At 45.5% G+C, this 12,178-nt stretch overlaps 1 protein-coding gene across 1 annotated transcript in view; it reads left to right on the plus strand.

The window, feature by feature from the left end:
* TNPO3 (transportin 3) overlaps positions 1-9,734 on the plus strand; it is a 102,906-nt gene extending 93,172 nt beyond the window's left edge. Inside the window, 4 exon segments of the mRNA XM_007955403.1 lie at positions 1,727-1,839; positions 7,359-7,399; positions 7,402-7,450; positions 9,716-9,734. Of these exon segments, the coding sequence (XP_007953594.1) occupies positions 1,727-1,839; positions 7,359-7,399; positions 7,402-7,450; positions 9,716-9,734 (222 nt within the window).
* The last annotated feature ends 2,444 nt before the right edge of the window (positions 9,735-12,178 follow it).

The following is a 12,178-nucleotide window of genomic DNA, read 5'->3' on the forward strand; positions in this document are numbered from 1 at the left end:
CCCAGTGTGGGTCGCAGTGACTTGGAATCAACTTGATGGCGGTGGATTTCACCCTGTAAATGGACAGTGCAGCGCTGCACCATGCTTTGCTCTGTTGTACACGGGGTCGCTGTGAGTCAGAGCCGGCTCAGTGGCATCTGACACAGCACACCCTAGAAATAGATCGAGGTTGTAGCTAAAGCCACGAGGCCAAAGAAAACTCAAATTCTTAGCCACTTTCTTAATCATAGCATTTTTTTAAGTTCACACAAATTGAACAGAAAGTAGCATGACAGCTTTCTCTGGTGCTTGAATAAACGATTAAGCCCCTTTCTTTCTTCTTCCCTTTGTTGTTGGACACCCATCTGTGGCAGATTCGTTCACTGTTTTCAGCCGTATTTCCCAGGTTCCTTTACTGGAAGATGATAAGTACCATTACGTGCTAGCTAATTCATTTTTGTTTATTGCTGTTTTTGTTTTGGTGGGTGATACAGTTAACTTACAAGCCATTTTTGGATACCGAAATTTTGTCAATTAAAGGTTCTTTCCTCAGTATTTTGCCCCTGCTTGTCTTTTCTGGGGTGCTCTGGTGGTGCAGTGGTTAAAACATTCGCCTGCTAACGAAAAGGTCAGTGATTCTAACCCACCAGCCGCTCCGTGGGAGAAAGATGAGGCAGACTGCTTCCATAAAGATTACAGCCTTGGAAACCCTGTGGGGCAGTTCTGGTTTATCCGGTAGGGTCATTGTGAGTTGGAGTCAGCTCTGGCTGTGGTTTGGTTTGGTTTTGTTGTCTTTTCTGAATGAATATTGTCTTCCCTCAGGGCAGCATTTGGGGAGTTATGCAATACTTCCTAAGCATTTACTTATCATATTCACTGTAGCTCTGCTCTGTAATGATCATCAATGAAAAAGGTGGTAAAATTTTTTTAGAAAAACTTTAGATGTAAAAAGTTAATTTCATAGCCAGAAGACTATGACCAGAGTACACATCCCATTTTAAGAAAGACAAGAAGAAAACTCAGGCCTGACCCAAAGGAGAATTCAGCTCATAAGTAAGAACTCGAAGGAAGTCTCTGAAATTTTGGTGCTTGGTTTGAAGAGGAAGGAAGTGAGGGGGCAGGAAATAGAGGAGGAGAGACTGTTCTTAGATGTTTCCCCTCTCCATTTGACACAGGATTGAACACATTATTTTAAATAGCAACAGAATAAGATTTCTGTTAGAGAAAGAACTCTACCCCGAAGAGCAGGTGACTGTCAAAAGGAACTGAATGACTGCACTCCTGCTGAGATAAGGGCCTTCGAATCCTTGAGGTCCTGGGCCCTCATGTCACATGTGTGTGTTCTGACATCTGTGTACTTGGTACACTTTTTGCTCCCACTCATTTTTTGGTACCTGACCCCTTGTTTTAGATTGAATTTGATCTTTAAACTTGAGTTTTCTGACATCTATTGAAGTTTTTAAATGATGTAATTTTAAAGACAGGAACAGAACAGTAGCTTGACCCAGAAGAGGCTTCCCTTTGGTGTTGGGAGCAATGGCTGCTGCCCCTTTGAAAGGCAGTCTAGGCTCGCGCCTGTCAGGGGCCTCAACCCACAGGAGTTGATTTCTGAAGATTGGCCCTTTGTCGGTACCTTCGTTTGGCCCCCGAATCTAGGGGAGCAAATGCTACTGAGGAAAACTTGCTAGGTTTCTCTTAGTGTTAAGCCCTGCCTCTTTTAAAATTACTATCACTCTTCTCTTTACAGACTTTTTGCCGATGGTTAGAGAATTCCTTGAAAGGTTTACCAAAGGAGACGACCGTGGGAGCCGTCACAGTGACACACAAACAACTTACAGACTTCCACAAGCAAGTCACGAGGTGAGATGCTGGGGGTTCCTGACAGGACTGTGCTGAGCTGGGGAATGTGGACAAAACATACCTTTGTTTGCTATACTGTCTTAGTTACAGATCTACCCACAAGTATGATTCTTGTATGCCCTGATAAATTCACAATTTAGTGTCTATTTAGCCTTGAATTGCACAAATTGGCATTGGGAGCCGATATTATAATGCTGTATGTATGTACATCAGTTATTGTTATTGTTGTTGTTGTTGTTATGTGCCGTCAAGTCGGACCCAACTCATAGCGAACCCTCCTTGGGTTTCTGAGGCTATATCACTATGGAAGTAGACTGCCCAACCTTCCTTCCGAGGAGTGGCTGGTGGGTTTGAACCGCCAGCCTTCTGGTTAGCAGTCAAGTGCCTTAGCCACTATGCTACCAAAGCATATATTTATTACACATATATATCAACTCATATAAGATCCTAAAGGATAGGTGACAGCACTATTTTTCGCCCAAAAGAAAAATGCACTGAGCAACCCCCTCAGGGGCTCCCTATTCTCTTTCTGAAGCACTCTCTCAGTTCTGGTCCATGTTCAGAGATCAAGAAAGCTGGTGCCTAAATACTAAATAGGGGAAGGATGGGTGGGAAGGCATTAGAAAGGGGTGTCAACTCACTGCCATCGAGTCGGACTGACTCATAGCGACCCCTCCTTGGGTTTCTCAGGCAGTATCACTATGGAAGTAGATTGCCCAACCTTCCTTCCAAGGAGTGGCTGGGGGGTTTGAACTGCCAGCCTCTGGTTAGCAGTCAAGTGCCTTAGGTACTATGCCACCGGAGCTCCCGGAGAGGGGTGTAGACAGCAGCAAGTGGGAGACCATCTGTTGTGGCCGAAGATGCCCCGAGTTCACAGAAGTGGTGTGGACAAACAGGATCTCCCTGGGCTGCATTAGGCCCAGGGACACCAGTTCACAGTCTGGGTCACAGCTTGCTTTAAATGTAGAGATGTGCGAGCGTTTCTCACTGTGAACAAATCTGTGTTTTTGCTACTGCTCCATAGTCTTCCTGTAACAGAGCTGATAGGTGGCAGATGGGACAAAAGTAGTTGTTAGTTGGTTTCCTTATTGTCTCTAAAAGTCTAGATAACTTCCTTAATTTTGAATATTTTTCTTAAAATATAATCACTGAATGAAAGGTTATGAACATTTTATAGTCCTTGATAGTATTAATGACCAAAAGCTCAAAAAACAAACTCCTTGCCATGAAGTTGATACCAACTGGTAGTGTGACCCCGTAGGGTTTCCAAGGATGTCAATCTTTACGGAAACAGATCGCCCCATCTTTCTTCCTTGGAGCAGCTGGTGGGTTCAAACCACTGATCTTGTGGTTAGCAGCCGAGTGCCTTACCACAGCACCACCAGGGCTCTTTAGGATTAATGATAGCATCTTAAATTTGGTTAATCATGTGTGATTGTCCTGATACTCCCTTTCATATCTAGAGTCTTTAAAATTTGGCAATGGCTTGTATTCATACTGGAGCTCTGGTGGTGTAGTTTCTAAGGCTACTAACCAGGACTACTAACCAGGAGGCTGGCAATTCAAACCCACCAGCCACTCTTCGGAAGGAAGACTGGGCAATCTACTTCCATAGAGATACCACCTTGGAAACCCAAGGAGGGGTTGCTATGAGTCAGGATTGACTCAATGGCAGTGAGTTTGGAGGTTGTTTTTTTTTGTTTGTTTGTTTTTTACTAAAAAGAATAAGGAAAAATGTGTATAGGGAAGTTTTTTAAAAATCAGAAGAAATAAAATAAACTTTCGGCAGTGGTACAATAGTTAATCTTCTTTTCTTACAGTTGATTTCTTCAGTGTTACTTTGCAAAATAATTTCTTTTCTCATCCCCCAAAGTTTTTTAATGTTAAAATACCAAACCCTGGAGTACTGTTATGTTGTAGCTTGCTAATGGCTCATTGTCATACCCCAGAAGTTACTGATTTTTAGTCCTACTTCAAGTGACATGCATGACAGGAAGGTAGCATGTGACTGCCTCTGCGACACATTTTTCCACACATGGGGCTTCCCCTCCATTAAATCAAAACCTATTGCCGTCAAGTTGATTCTGACTTAGTGACCCTGTAGCACAGATTAGAACTGTTCCATAGGGTTTCCAAGGCAGTCTTTCCAAAAGCAGTCTGCCATCTATTTCTCTGACAGAGCAGCTGATAGGTTCAAACCACCAGCAGTCGAGCATTTAATCACTGTGCCACTAAGGCTTCTTCCCCTCCAGTAGGTAGGTGTCTGTTGACTGGAATGGCTTACAAGATAATCTGATAGAAATAGTCTTCTACCATCAAGCTGCTTCAGAGGAGAGCGGTGTAATGTATTCTCTCTCTGCTTCTGTCGTATTCCCATCTTATGTTGCTTAGGACAGAATCAGCTTGGCGCTGATTACCTCGGAGCGAATGGAAGCCTGTGGAAAATGCTCAGAGGAGCATTGTTTTAACATTTTGACATTGTTTTAACATTTCAGTCTGAGGCCGTAAGTAAAGTATGGAGAGACGAGGCTTAAAGCCAAGAATGTTGGTTTGAATCTTACCACCTACTGCTTCTGGCACTGAGGACTTAAGTTTCTTCATCTGTAAATAGTGTTATTGTGAGATAGCAAGTAGACATCTTTCAGAAAGCGTGGCACATAGTAGGCAGTCAGGGAATGCTAACTCCTTCCCCTTGGAAAGCAAACTGCCAGAGAGTTGTTGCGTGCTTGCATAACTAGCTGAGGCATGTCTCCTGCCAGTACTGAGGCAGCCACCCACACCTTCTGGAATAAGTCTCTGCCAAGCCCATAACCTTTGACAGGGCTTATACAGGACCAATGAAACAAAAGGGTGAGTCTGAAATCAAGGTCATGGACATCATTCTCTGATTTAAGGAAAATCTCAGGGTAAGGAGAAGGGACCTAAATAATGCAGTACTGTGAGCAGAAATAGTTGTGATAAGTGAGAAGTGCTGCCAAGCCAGCCTGTGCAGTCCTTCATCGCTGAACGAGTTTTACAGCTCCTCCTTTATGGAAGCTGTGACATCACGGTGGGAAATGAACAGAAGTAAAAGGTGATGTTGAGGTCCACAGGGAAGATTTGCGATTGCTCACCTGCTCTTAGTAATTCTCTTTCAGTAGTAGGCCTCCTGCCCTTGAACCTGCAGTTCTGTGCATGACTCAGTCTCCCTTTTGGTTTTAAGGTCCTGCAACTCCTGCCTGAACATGCTGCTTTGTTTGCCATCCCAGCAGGGAGGGCGGACTGGTTCAGTTTCTTTTCAGCAAGCCCACACTTGTTTGCAAATGATACTGGTAATTAGCTGCCTAGGTATTTTAGTTGGTCATCTTGAAGAACAGTGGGCCATTTCATTCCAAACTAGTCTTCCTAAACACTAAACGAGCCCACCATTGACCCAAACTAATGGTTAAAGGAATCCTAGCACCATTTCTGATTCTCTATCCTGGTGGTTACTCTGACCCTTATCACTAACATGGGATCTTTAAGGCTGAAAGATGTTGAACAAGGAATCACTGACAGGAGACTTAGAGGCCAGGAAGGGGGTGCCTTCCAGCTCAGGTCCTCACCTGGGCTTGGTTATTCTCCTTTATCTTCCTGAACATCAGATGAAGAGGGCTGCATTTCTCAGCACAGCCCTAGGATTGCAGGGCTTGAGGAAAGGACTGAGGCCAAAAACAGAAAAGAGTTGTAGCTTTTAAGGAAGCTGCTTTTTTTTTTTTTTTCCCTTCATCCATTTCACTGGGCTTACATTACCAAAGACACTGGTTGGACATCTTTTTGGAGTTCATGACATCAAGGCAGCTATTGTAGTGGGTTGGAGCAGAAGCTGAGCTGACTTGAGATACTGGGGCCTGGCCTTCATTCCCCTTCACACTGCAGCCCTCCTGCATTTCGGGTTTGGTATGTCTCCTCATGTGTCACCAGAGAGGCTGAGGATGGCACTGTCATTATTCTCCCAGAATACATCAAGAGCTCTGGATGAAGAAGGGGATGGTGTACAACACCTAAGAGATGTTAACAGGGTGAGAAAACTTAGCATAGAGCATAGCCTGGGCTCTAGGATTTCCTGGCATCTTAGTCCCTTGTGGTGACACCACCACACAGTGGTCTCTCCTGGGTTTCCTTCCTCCTTCCTGACACCAGGAGTGAGAGAATACATGCTCACTCACCTGCCTGCCTCCTTAACAGTCAGTGCTGATAGGAAGGAAGTAGCCCGAGAGAATGTCTTGATTGATGCTTCTAAAATCCACAAAAGAGCAAGGGACAGCATTTCAATAAAACCAGAAGAACTTCCTCATTTTCAGGATGGAGAGAGACTAGAAGAAAAGTTTTAGAATACTCTGCTGTATCACACTCTGGGGTTTAAGTCAGTATTCTTAGTGGTGGTATAGACCTTCTGACAGATGGGAAGTCTGGGTGTAGGCACTTAAAGTGATAGCTCTCATCTCACCTTCTTTCTTGTTGGACCACTCTTAGCAGTTCTCTCACTGGTGTTTAATCATTCCAAGATGGAAAGAGAGCTTTCTTCTAACATTGAGTCCTGGCAATCAACAGTGGTCCTGAGTTTTTCTAATCCAGGGAGAGGGCCATAGAAAAGGGAGCATGTTAGGAAGTATTTCCTTTTGCAGTGTTTTTTGCTTAGCCTCATGTTTAGTTATCAAAACCTGTTAGGAAGACAGATACAAAAGAAGGAAGTTTCTTAGTGACAGTTTTGGACAAAACCAAAAAGAAAACCAGACCCACTGCCATTGAGCCAATTCAGACTCATAGCGACCTCCATTGGATTTCCAAGGAGGTAAATCTTTACGGAAGTAGATTGCCCGGTCTTCCTTCCAAGGAGTGGCTGGTGGGTTTGAACCACCAACCTTCTGGTTAGCAGTCAAATGCCTTAGGCACTATGCCACTCTGTAAAAACCTGTTAAAACAATAGGGTCTGGTCAGCACCGAGGCTCTTTGAGGGCCTGTACCCTACACGCATCTCAGTGTTGGCTGAAGACCAGCTTCCCGCCTCCTCTACTTCCTCCTCCTTTCTTCTCCATGCCTTAACCCATTCCCCTTCCTCCACCACCTCCACCCACTGGAGGAGACCCTGAACAAGCTGCTCAACTAGAAAATTGATGACTGATGGAGACTTGGTTGCTGGGGCTTAGCGAACAAAATCGGCCTTTGCCGGAGAATGAGGGAACCACAGCACCTCAGTTAGCTCAGCTCGTGGAGGTGGGATGATGTGAGCCTGAGGGGAATCGCTTGTCCTGTACTCTTAGGGCTTCTTGCCCAAGGACACAGCGAAGCCACGATTCCAACCCAGGAATTTTGTCTCCACAGCCCACTCTGAAAGGACCACCAAACTTGTAGTCATTCTCACAAAAGATAGTCCGTGTTACCCTGGAGCCAGAGAAGAGTCTGCAGCAGGGAGACAGAGGAGAGCGTGCAGCCAGCCTGGGACAGCCCTCGCCCCTCTGGTTGCTCTTGCCTTCAGCATGTTGTGTCTTTCTTTCCAGTGCTGAGGAATGTAAGCAAGTTTGCTGGGCCTTGAGAGACTTCACCAGATTGTTTCGATAGCTCACACTCCTGCACTGTGCCTGTCACCCAGGTGAGTGGGGTATGGTTCTGGTAGTTCCCGGGGGGTATATTTTAATGCCCAGTGTAGGAGTGCCCTAAGCCAGTCAAGGAAGGACTTACCAGTTTAATGTCACTGAGCAGCTGGAAAAGGCAGGGCCCAGATTTTCTTAGACCAAGGCAGCCAAGTACTTGCCAGCTTCTTTTGGGTGCCATTTTCTTTTTTTATTGTGATTTGGGTGAAGGTTTATAGAGCAAATTCACTTTCCTTACAGCAGTTCACATACACTTTGTCTCATGACATTGACCACAATTTACCACAATGCAACAGCTCCCCTCCTCCTTCCTCCCCATAGTTATACCTCTTCCCAGTGTCCATCCCTCCATGCACTCCTGCCCCCTGAGCTGTCTCCCTGTGCATAAGCAGCCCTTCTTTCTCCCACGATTGTTCTCTCCAAGGAGTGTATCTACCTCAGGTAAATGTTCAACTCATATACCTGTCTTTTGTTTGGCTGGAAGCCACAGGTGTGGGTTTAATTCCGGACCTGAAGGGCAGTTAGGGGCCATAGTCTCATTGGTTCCACTAGGCTCTATCGGATCAGCAAACCTGGTCCCCCCTTTTTTTTTCTCCAAATCATTTTGAGTTTTGTCCCACATTGTTTTCCCTCTCTGTCCAGGATCTCCTACATAGATCCCCTTCCAAGTGGTTGACAGTAGTAGCCGGGCACCATCTAGTCATATAGGCTGCAGATCGGATGGTATACCAGTCGCTAGGACTAATTGTTTCCATGAATTTTTGGTTTTCATTCTTCTTTGCTCTGGACGAGGAGAGACCCATCATTGCATCTAGATGGCAGCTTTCAAGCTTTTAAGATCCCAGTCACTACTCGCCAAAGTAGGAGATTCAACAATGTTTTGTGTAGTATGTTATGTTGGGTGCCATTTTCACCTTCATAAGAAATTACAGAATGCCTCAAAAAAATTCTTCCTTGCTTTCCCTTATAGATACTCCTAGAATGCTAAGTGTATATGGTAACAAACAAATAAGTATTTCAAACCTCACTCTTGATGAAAGTAGTGCTAACCTAAACTTGACCGTGACCCATGGCCCCAGTCTCCTGAAACTGACTCAGTGAGCAAAGGTGTTTGGTGTTACCGTTCTTATGACCTGAATGATGATGTGCTGGTCTGACCAAGGCAGAGGGACAGGAAAGGAGCCGTGCCATCTTTGGTGACCTTCTCATCATTAGTTTTCTCCATGTGCTTCCTGACTCTGGATTCTGAAGCAAAGCAAAAAGCTTAGCTGAGGAGAGGAAGGACAGGTGGTGGAATATGGGTGTTGTCTTGTGACTGCGAGAAGGAAAGCAACTGTCCTCTGAGCCCACCCTGAAGCAGAATTAATTCTCCCAAGAGGCTGTCCTCAGTGCCCAGTGGCACTTTGGTGGCTGACCCCGTGGTAGAATCCTAAGGGAGCCTGGTGGTCAGTATGCCTCCATGCACCAGAGGTTGCTTCTCAACTTTGGTTCTTTGACAGGTGATAATGTCATTTGGGATCATCTTATTTTGCATAGTGTCTCTTAATAGCTAACACTGATGCATGTTACAGATTGTTCATGGGCTAAATGGGTAAATTATCGCTAACAGTTATTGGCTCTTAATTGTGTGCTTTCAGATGTATTAACTGAGGTAATCCTCATACAGTACTCTGGGTTAGTTACTCTTATTATTCCCATTTTACAGATGAGGAATTGAAGTGCCAGGAAGTTCAACAATTCGCTCCATGTCACACAGGCAGGAATTGGTGAAGCCAGAATCCAAATAGCCCTTCCAGTACCTGCACCCTCAGTCTTAACCACCCTTTTAGTACTTCCACACAGCACCCTGTCAGCAATCTAATCTGGTTTTTAGACTTTTATTGGTGGGTGAAGCCTCCTTTCAGAATGAACTTTCACAGGAAACCCTAGTATTTAAACAGACTATTGGAACTTTGCTGGCTGGTGTGGAACGGGCGACCTGAGAGCTCCTGGCTCACTCCTTACCCCTCATAGGATCCAATTTCTACATCTACTCAGTCTTGGAAAAACAGAAAAGGCAGTTCAGACAATGTTTATTAAAGCTGTAGCTCCCTTGAACTCAAAACCAAAAATCCATCTTTTATGTTGATTTTTCTCCTGTGCCCTTAAAGGCAAGGCCAGAATGAGGGACCTAAGCAGGAATAGAGACCTGCCCTGAGGCTGGCTGCCTGCTGCTCCCCATCTCTTCGAGCACAGTGACTTGACTGCCCTTTCTCTTTCCTCAGGAATGTCTTTTTTAATTAGAAGACAGGAAGAAAAAATCCAGACTGTGTCCCACAATCAGAAACCTCCATGTGGCAGAGGGGCCTTCACCGCCACCAGGGCGTCCCGCCAGACAGGGAGAGACTCCAGCCTTTGAGGCCATTCTGAGGAGTTCCTGTTTGGGAGTGTGAGGGAAAATCAGCGCGGTTCAAAAAAAAGACGGCTGCGGCCTGTCCGGCAGGGTGGGAGGGAAGCTGGTTTCCTGGTGAACTTGTTTCTAAAAGGAAAAAAAAATTTTAAGGAAATAAAAAGGGAAAAAAGGAAAACTTAATTGAAACCAGAACTGAAACATTTGCCTGGTAGCAGATAACGCACGCACGCGCGCACACACACCCACGCAGATGCACACGCGCGCACACACAAGAAACAGACGCCATGAAACAAAAACGTTTGCTTCGGGAAAATGCGGGAAGCCATGTGAATTCAAGTGGAGTTGGAAGGAAAGTCGAGGTGGTGCTTCTTCAGGTTCTCTGTTGTTCTCCCTCCCCCACCTTTTTCACCACAGGAGCAAGTAGGAATTTCTCCCACCTCCCCGGCTCTTGCCCACTTTTAGAATTGTTGAGACAAGCACGAGTAAGCGTGGAGTTGGTTCTGCTTTATAGCATATGTCACATCAGCGATACTCAGGATCTGCTGGGCCCACGATTGATGCACGGGTATCCCAGCCCTGATCCACTCAGTCTGTAATCCCCTTACAGGCCACGTCGATGGTGGTTAGCCTTGGAAAAAAGAGCCAGATTGAGGGTGGGTGGGAGGTAAGTGTATATGCTAAGGTTTTGGTTGTGGTTTGTTTTGTTTTTTTTTTAGTTGTGATTTGGGTGAAAATTTACAGAGCAAATTCACTTGGTTTTGGTTTTTTAAGGGTGTTGTTTTTTCTTAGTTAATTTTCCCCAAACAGATGAGAGAGAGAAAAGGAGGGTAGGAGGGAGAGAAGAGTTTTACAGGGCTGACTGTATTTTACTGAAAAATGTGGAAATCATTTGGCTTCAGGGGGATGGGGTGGGAGAGGGAAGTCCATGCAGGTCTTGCTGTGTGAAGGTGTGCAGCCCTCACAGGCGGTCGATGGGAGGGCACTGGCTATTTGGTGGTGTTGCCATCTTGAGAACAAATCAACAACAAAGGAAAGAGGAAAAAACAATAAATTTTTAAAACAGAATCAGTGTTTCTTTTCACTTCCTTTCACTGCCTCGTGGCTCTGAAGTTGCCCAGCTGGACCAACTAAGTCAGCACCCTTCCTGGTCTCCCAAGTTCACAAGTGTGTGGTGAACTTCCAGAGGAAGGTGGGTGCCTGCCTTCCATGCTCCAGAGCCTTCACACTGAGAAGGTGGCTCAGCCTGTGCTTTATTTCTCGTTGACTCCAACTCCTGCTGCGTTTATCCTCAGAGTGAGTGTGGGTGACTCTGTACCCAGGACAGGCGTGCAGTGTGTGCCTTCCGCGATGGCTCCCTAACTTACGGAGCAATTCGTCTTTAAACAACAGCAGCACCGCTTTATGCAGTATCACTGATGTGCATTGTACTGTATGTATTTAAAGGGTACAGGCTGATAAGCTGTACGTGACACCCATGAACGCATCACCACAAACAAGGTAGTGAGCATACCCCTTATCCCCACGTTTTCTCATGCCCCTTTGTAAGCCCTTCCTCCCACCCTACCTGTCTCCCCCATCCCCAAGCAACTGCTGATCTGTTTTCTGTTACTAAAATTAGTTTGCCTTTTCTGGAGTTTTCTCTAAGTGGGATCATACAGTGTGTTGGAGTGACTGGACCTTGAGCTGCTAACTTTGTCTGCAGAGCTGCATCTAGTCCTAGACATCTGCAGAGCTTGATGCTGTCTTCCTTAGCACATCACTTGAACTTTTTCATTCCTTGGCTTGAATCCAAAAGCTCCGGAGTAGAATCTGGACTCAGTGAGACAAACCTTCCTGCATAGCAGCAGAAACTTGGGGTTTCTATGCACTGGGAACTGCATAGATGATTTGAAAATGACCTAATCTGTGGGGGGAAAAAATTTTGGCAACGACCTATCGGACAAGGGACTAATCTCAAAACTGTATTGAAAACTCCCAACACCTTAACAACAACAACACTATCCAGCTAAATGTGTAGAGAACATGAATATACACTTCACAAAAGAAGACATTCAGGCAGCTAAAATACATGAAGAAACAACAATCATTAGCCATCTGTTGTTAGGTGCCGTCGAGTCGTTTCCGACTCGTAGAGACCCCATGCACAGCAGAACTAAACACCGCCCGATCCCGCACCAGCTCCACAATCCCTGCTATACTTGAGCCCATCATCACAGCCACCGTGTCAATCCATCTCATTGAAGGCCTCCCCCTCTTTCATCGACCCTCCACCCTACCAAGCATGACATCCTTCTCCAAGGAGTGGTCCCTTTTGACAACGTGACCAAAATAGGTG

This window comes from Orycteropus afer, unplaced genomic scaffold (genome assembly GCF_000298275.1).
Source record: "Orycteropus afer afer isolate SDZICR_OR568_19922 unplaced genomic scaffold, OryAfe1.0 scaffold00501, whole genome shotgun sequence".
In the NCBI taxonomy this organism is placed as follows: domain Eukaryota; kingdom Metazoa; phylum Chordata; class Mammalia; order Tubulidentata; family Orycteropodidae; genus Orycteropus; species Orycteropus afer.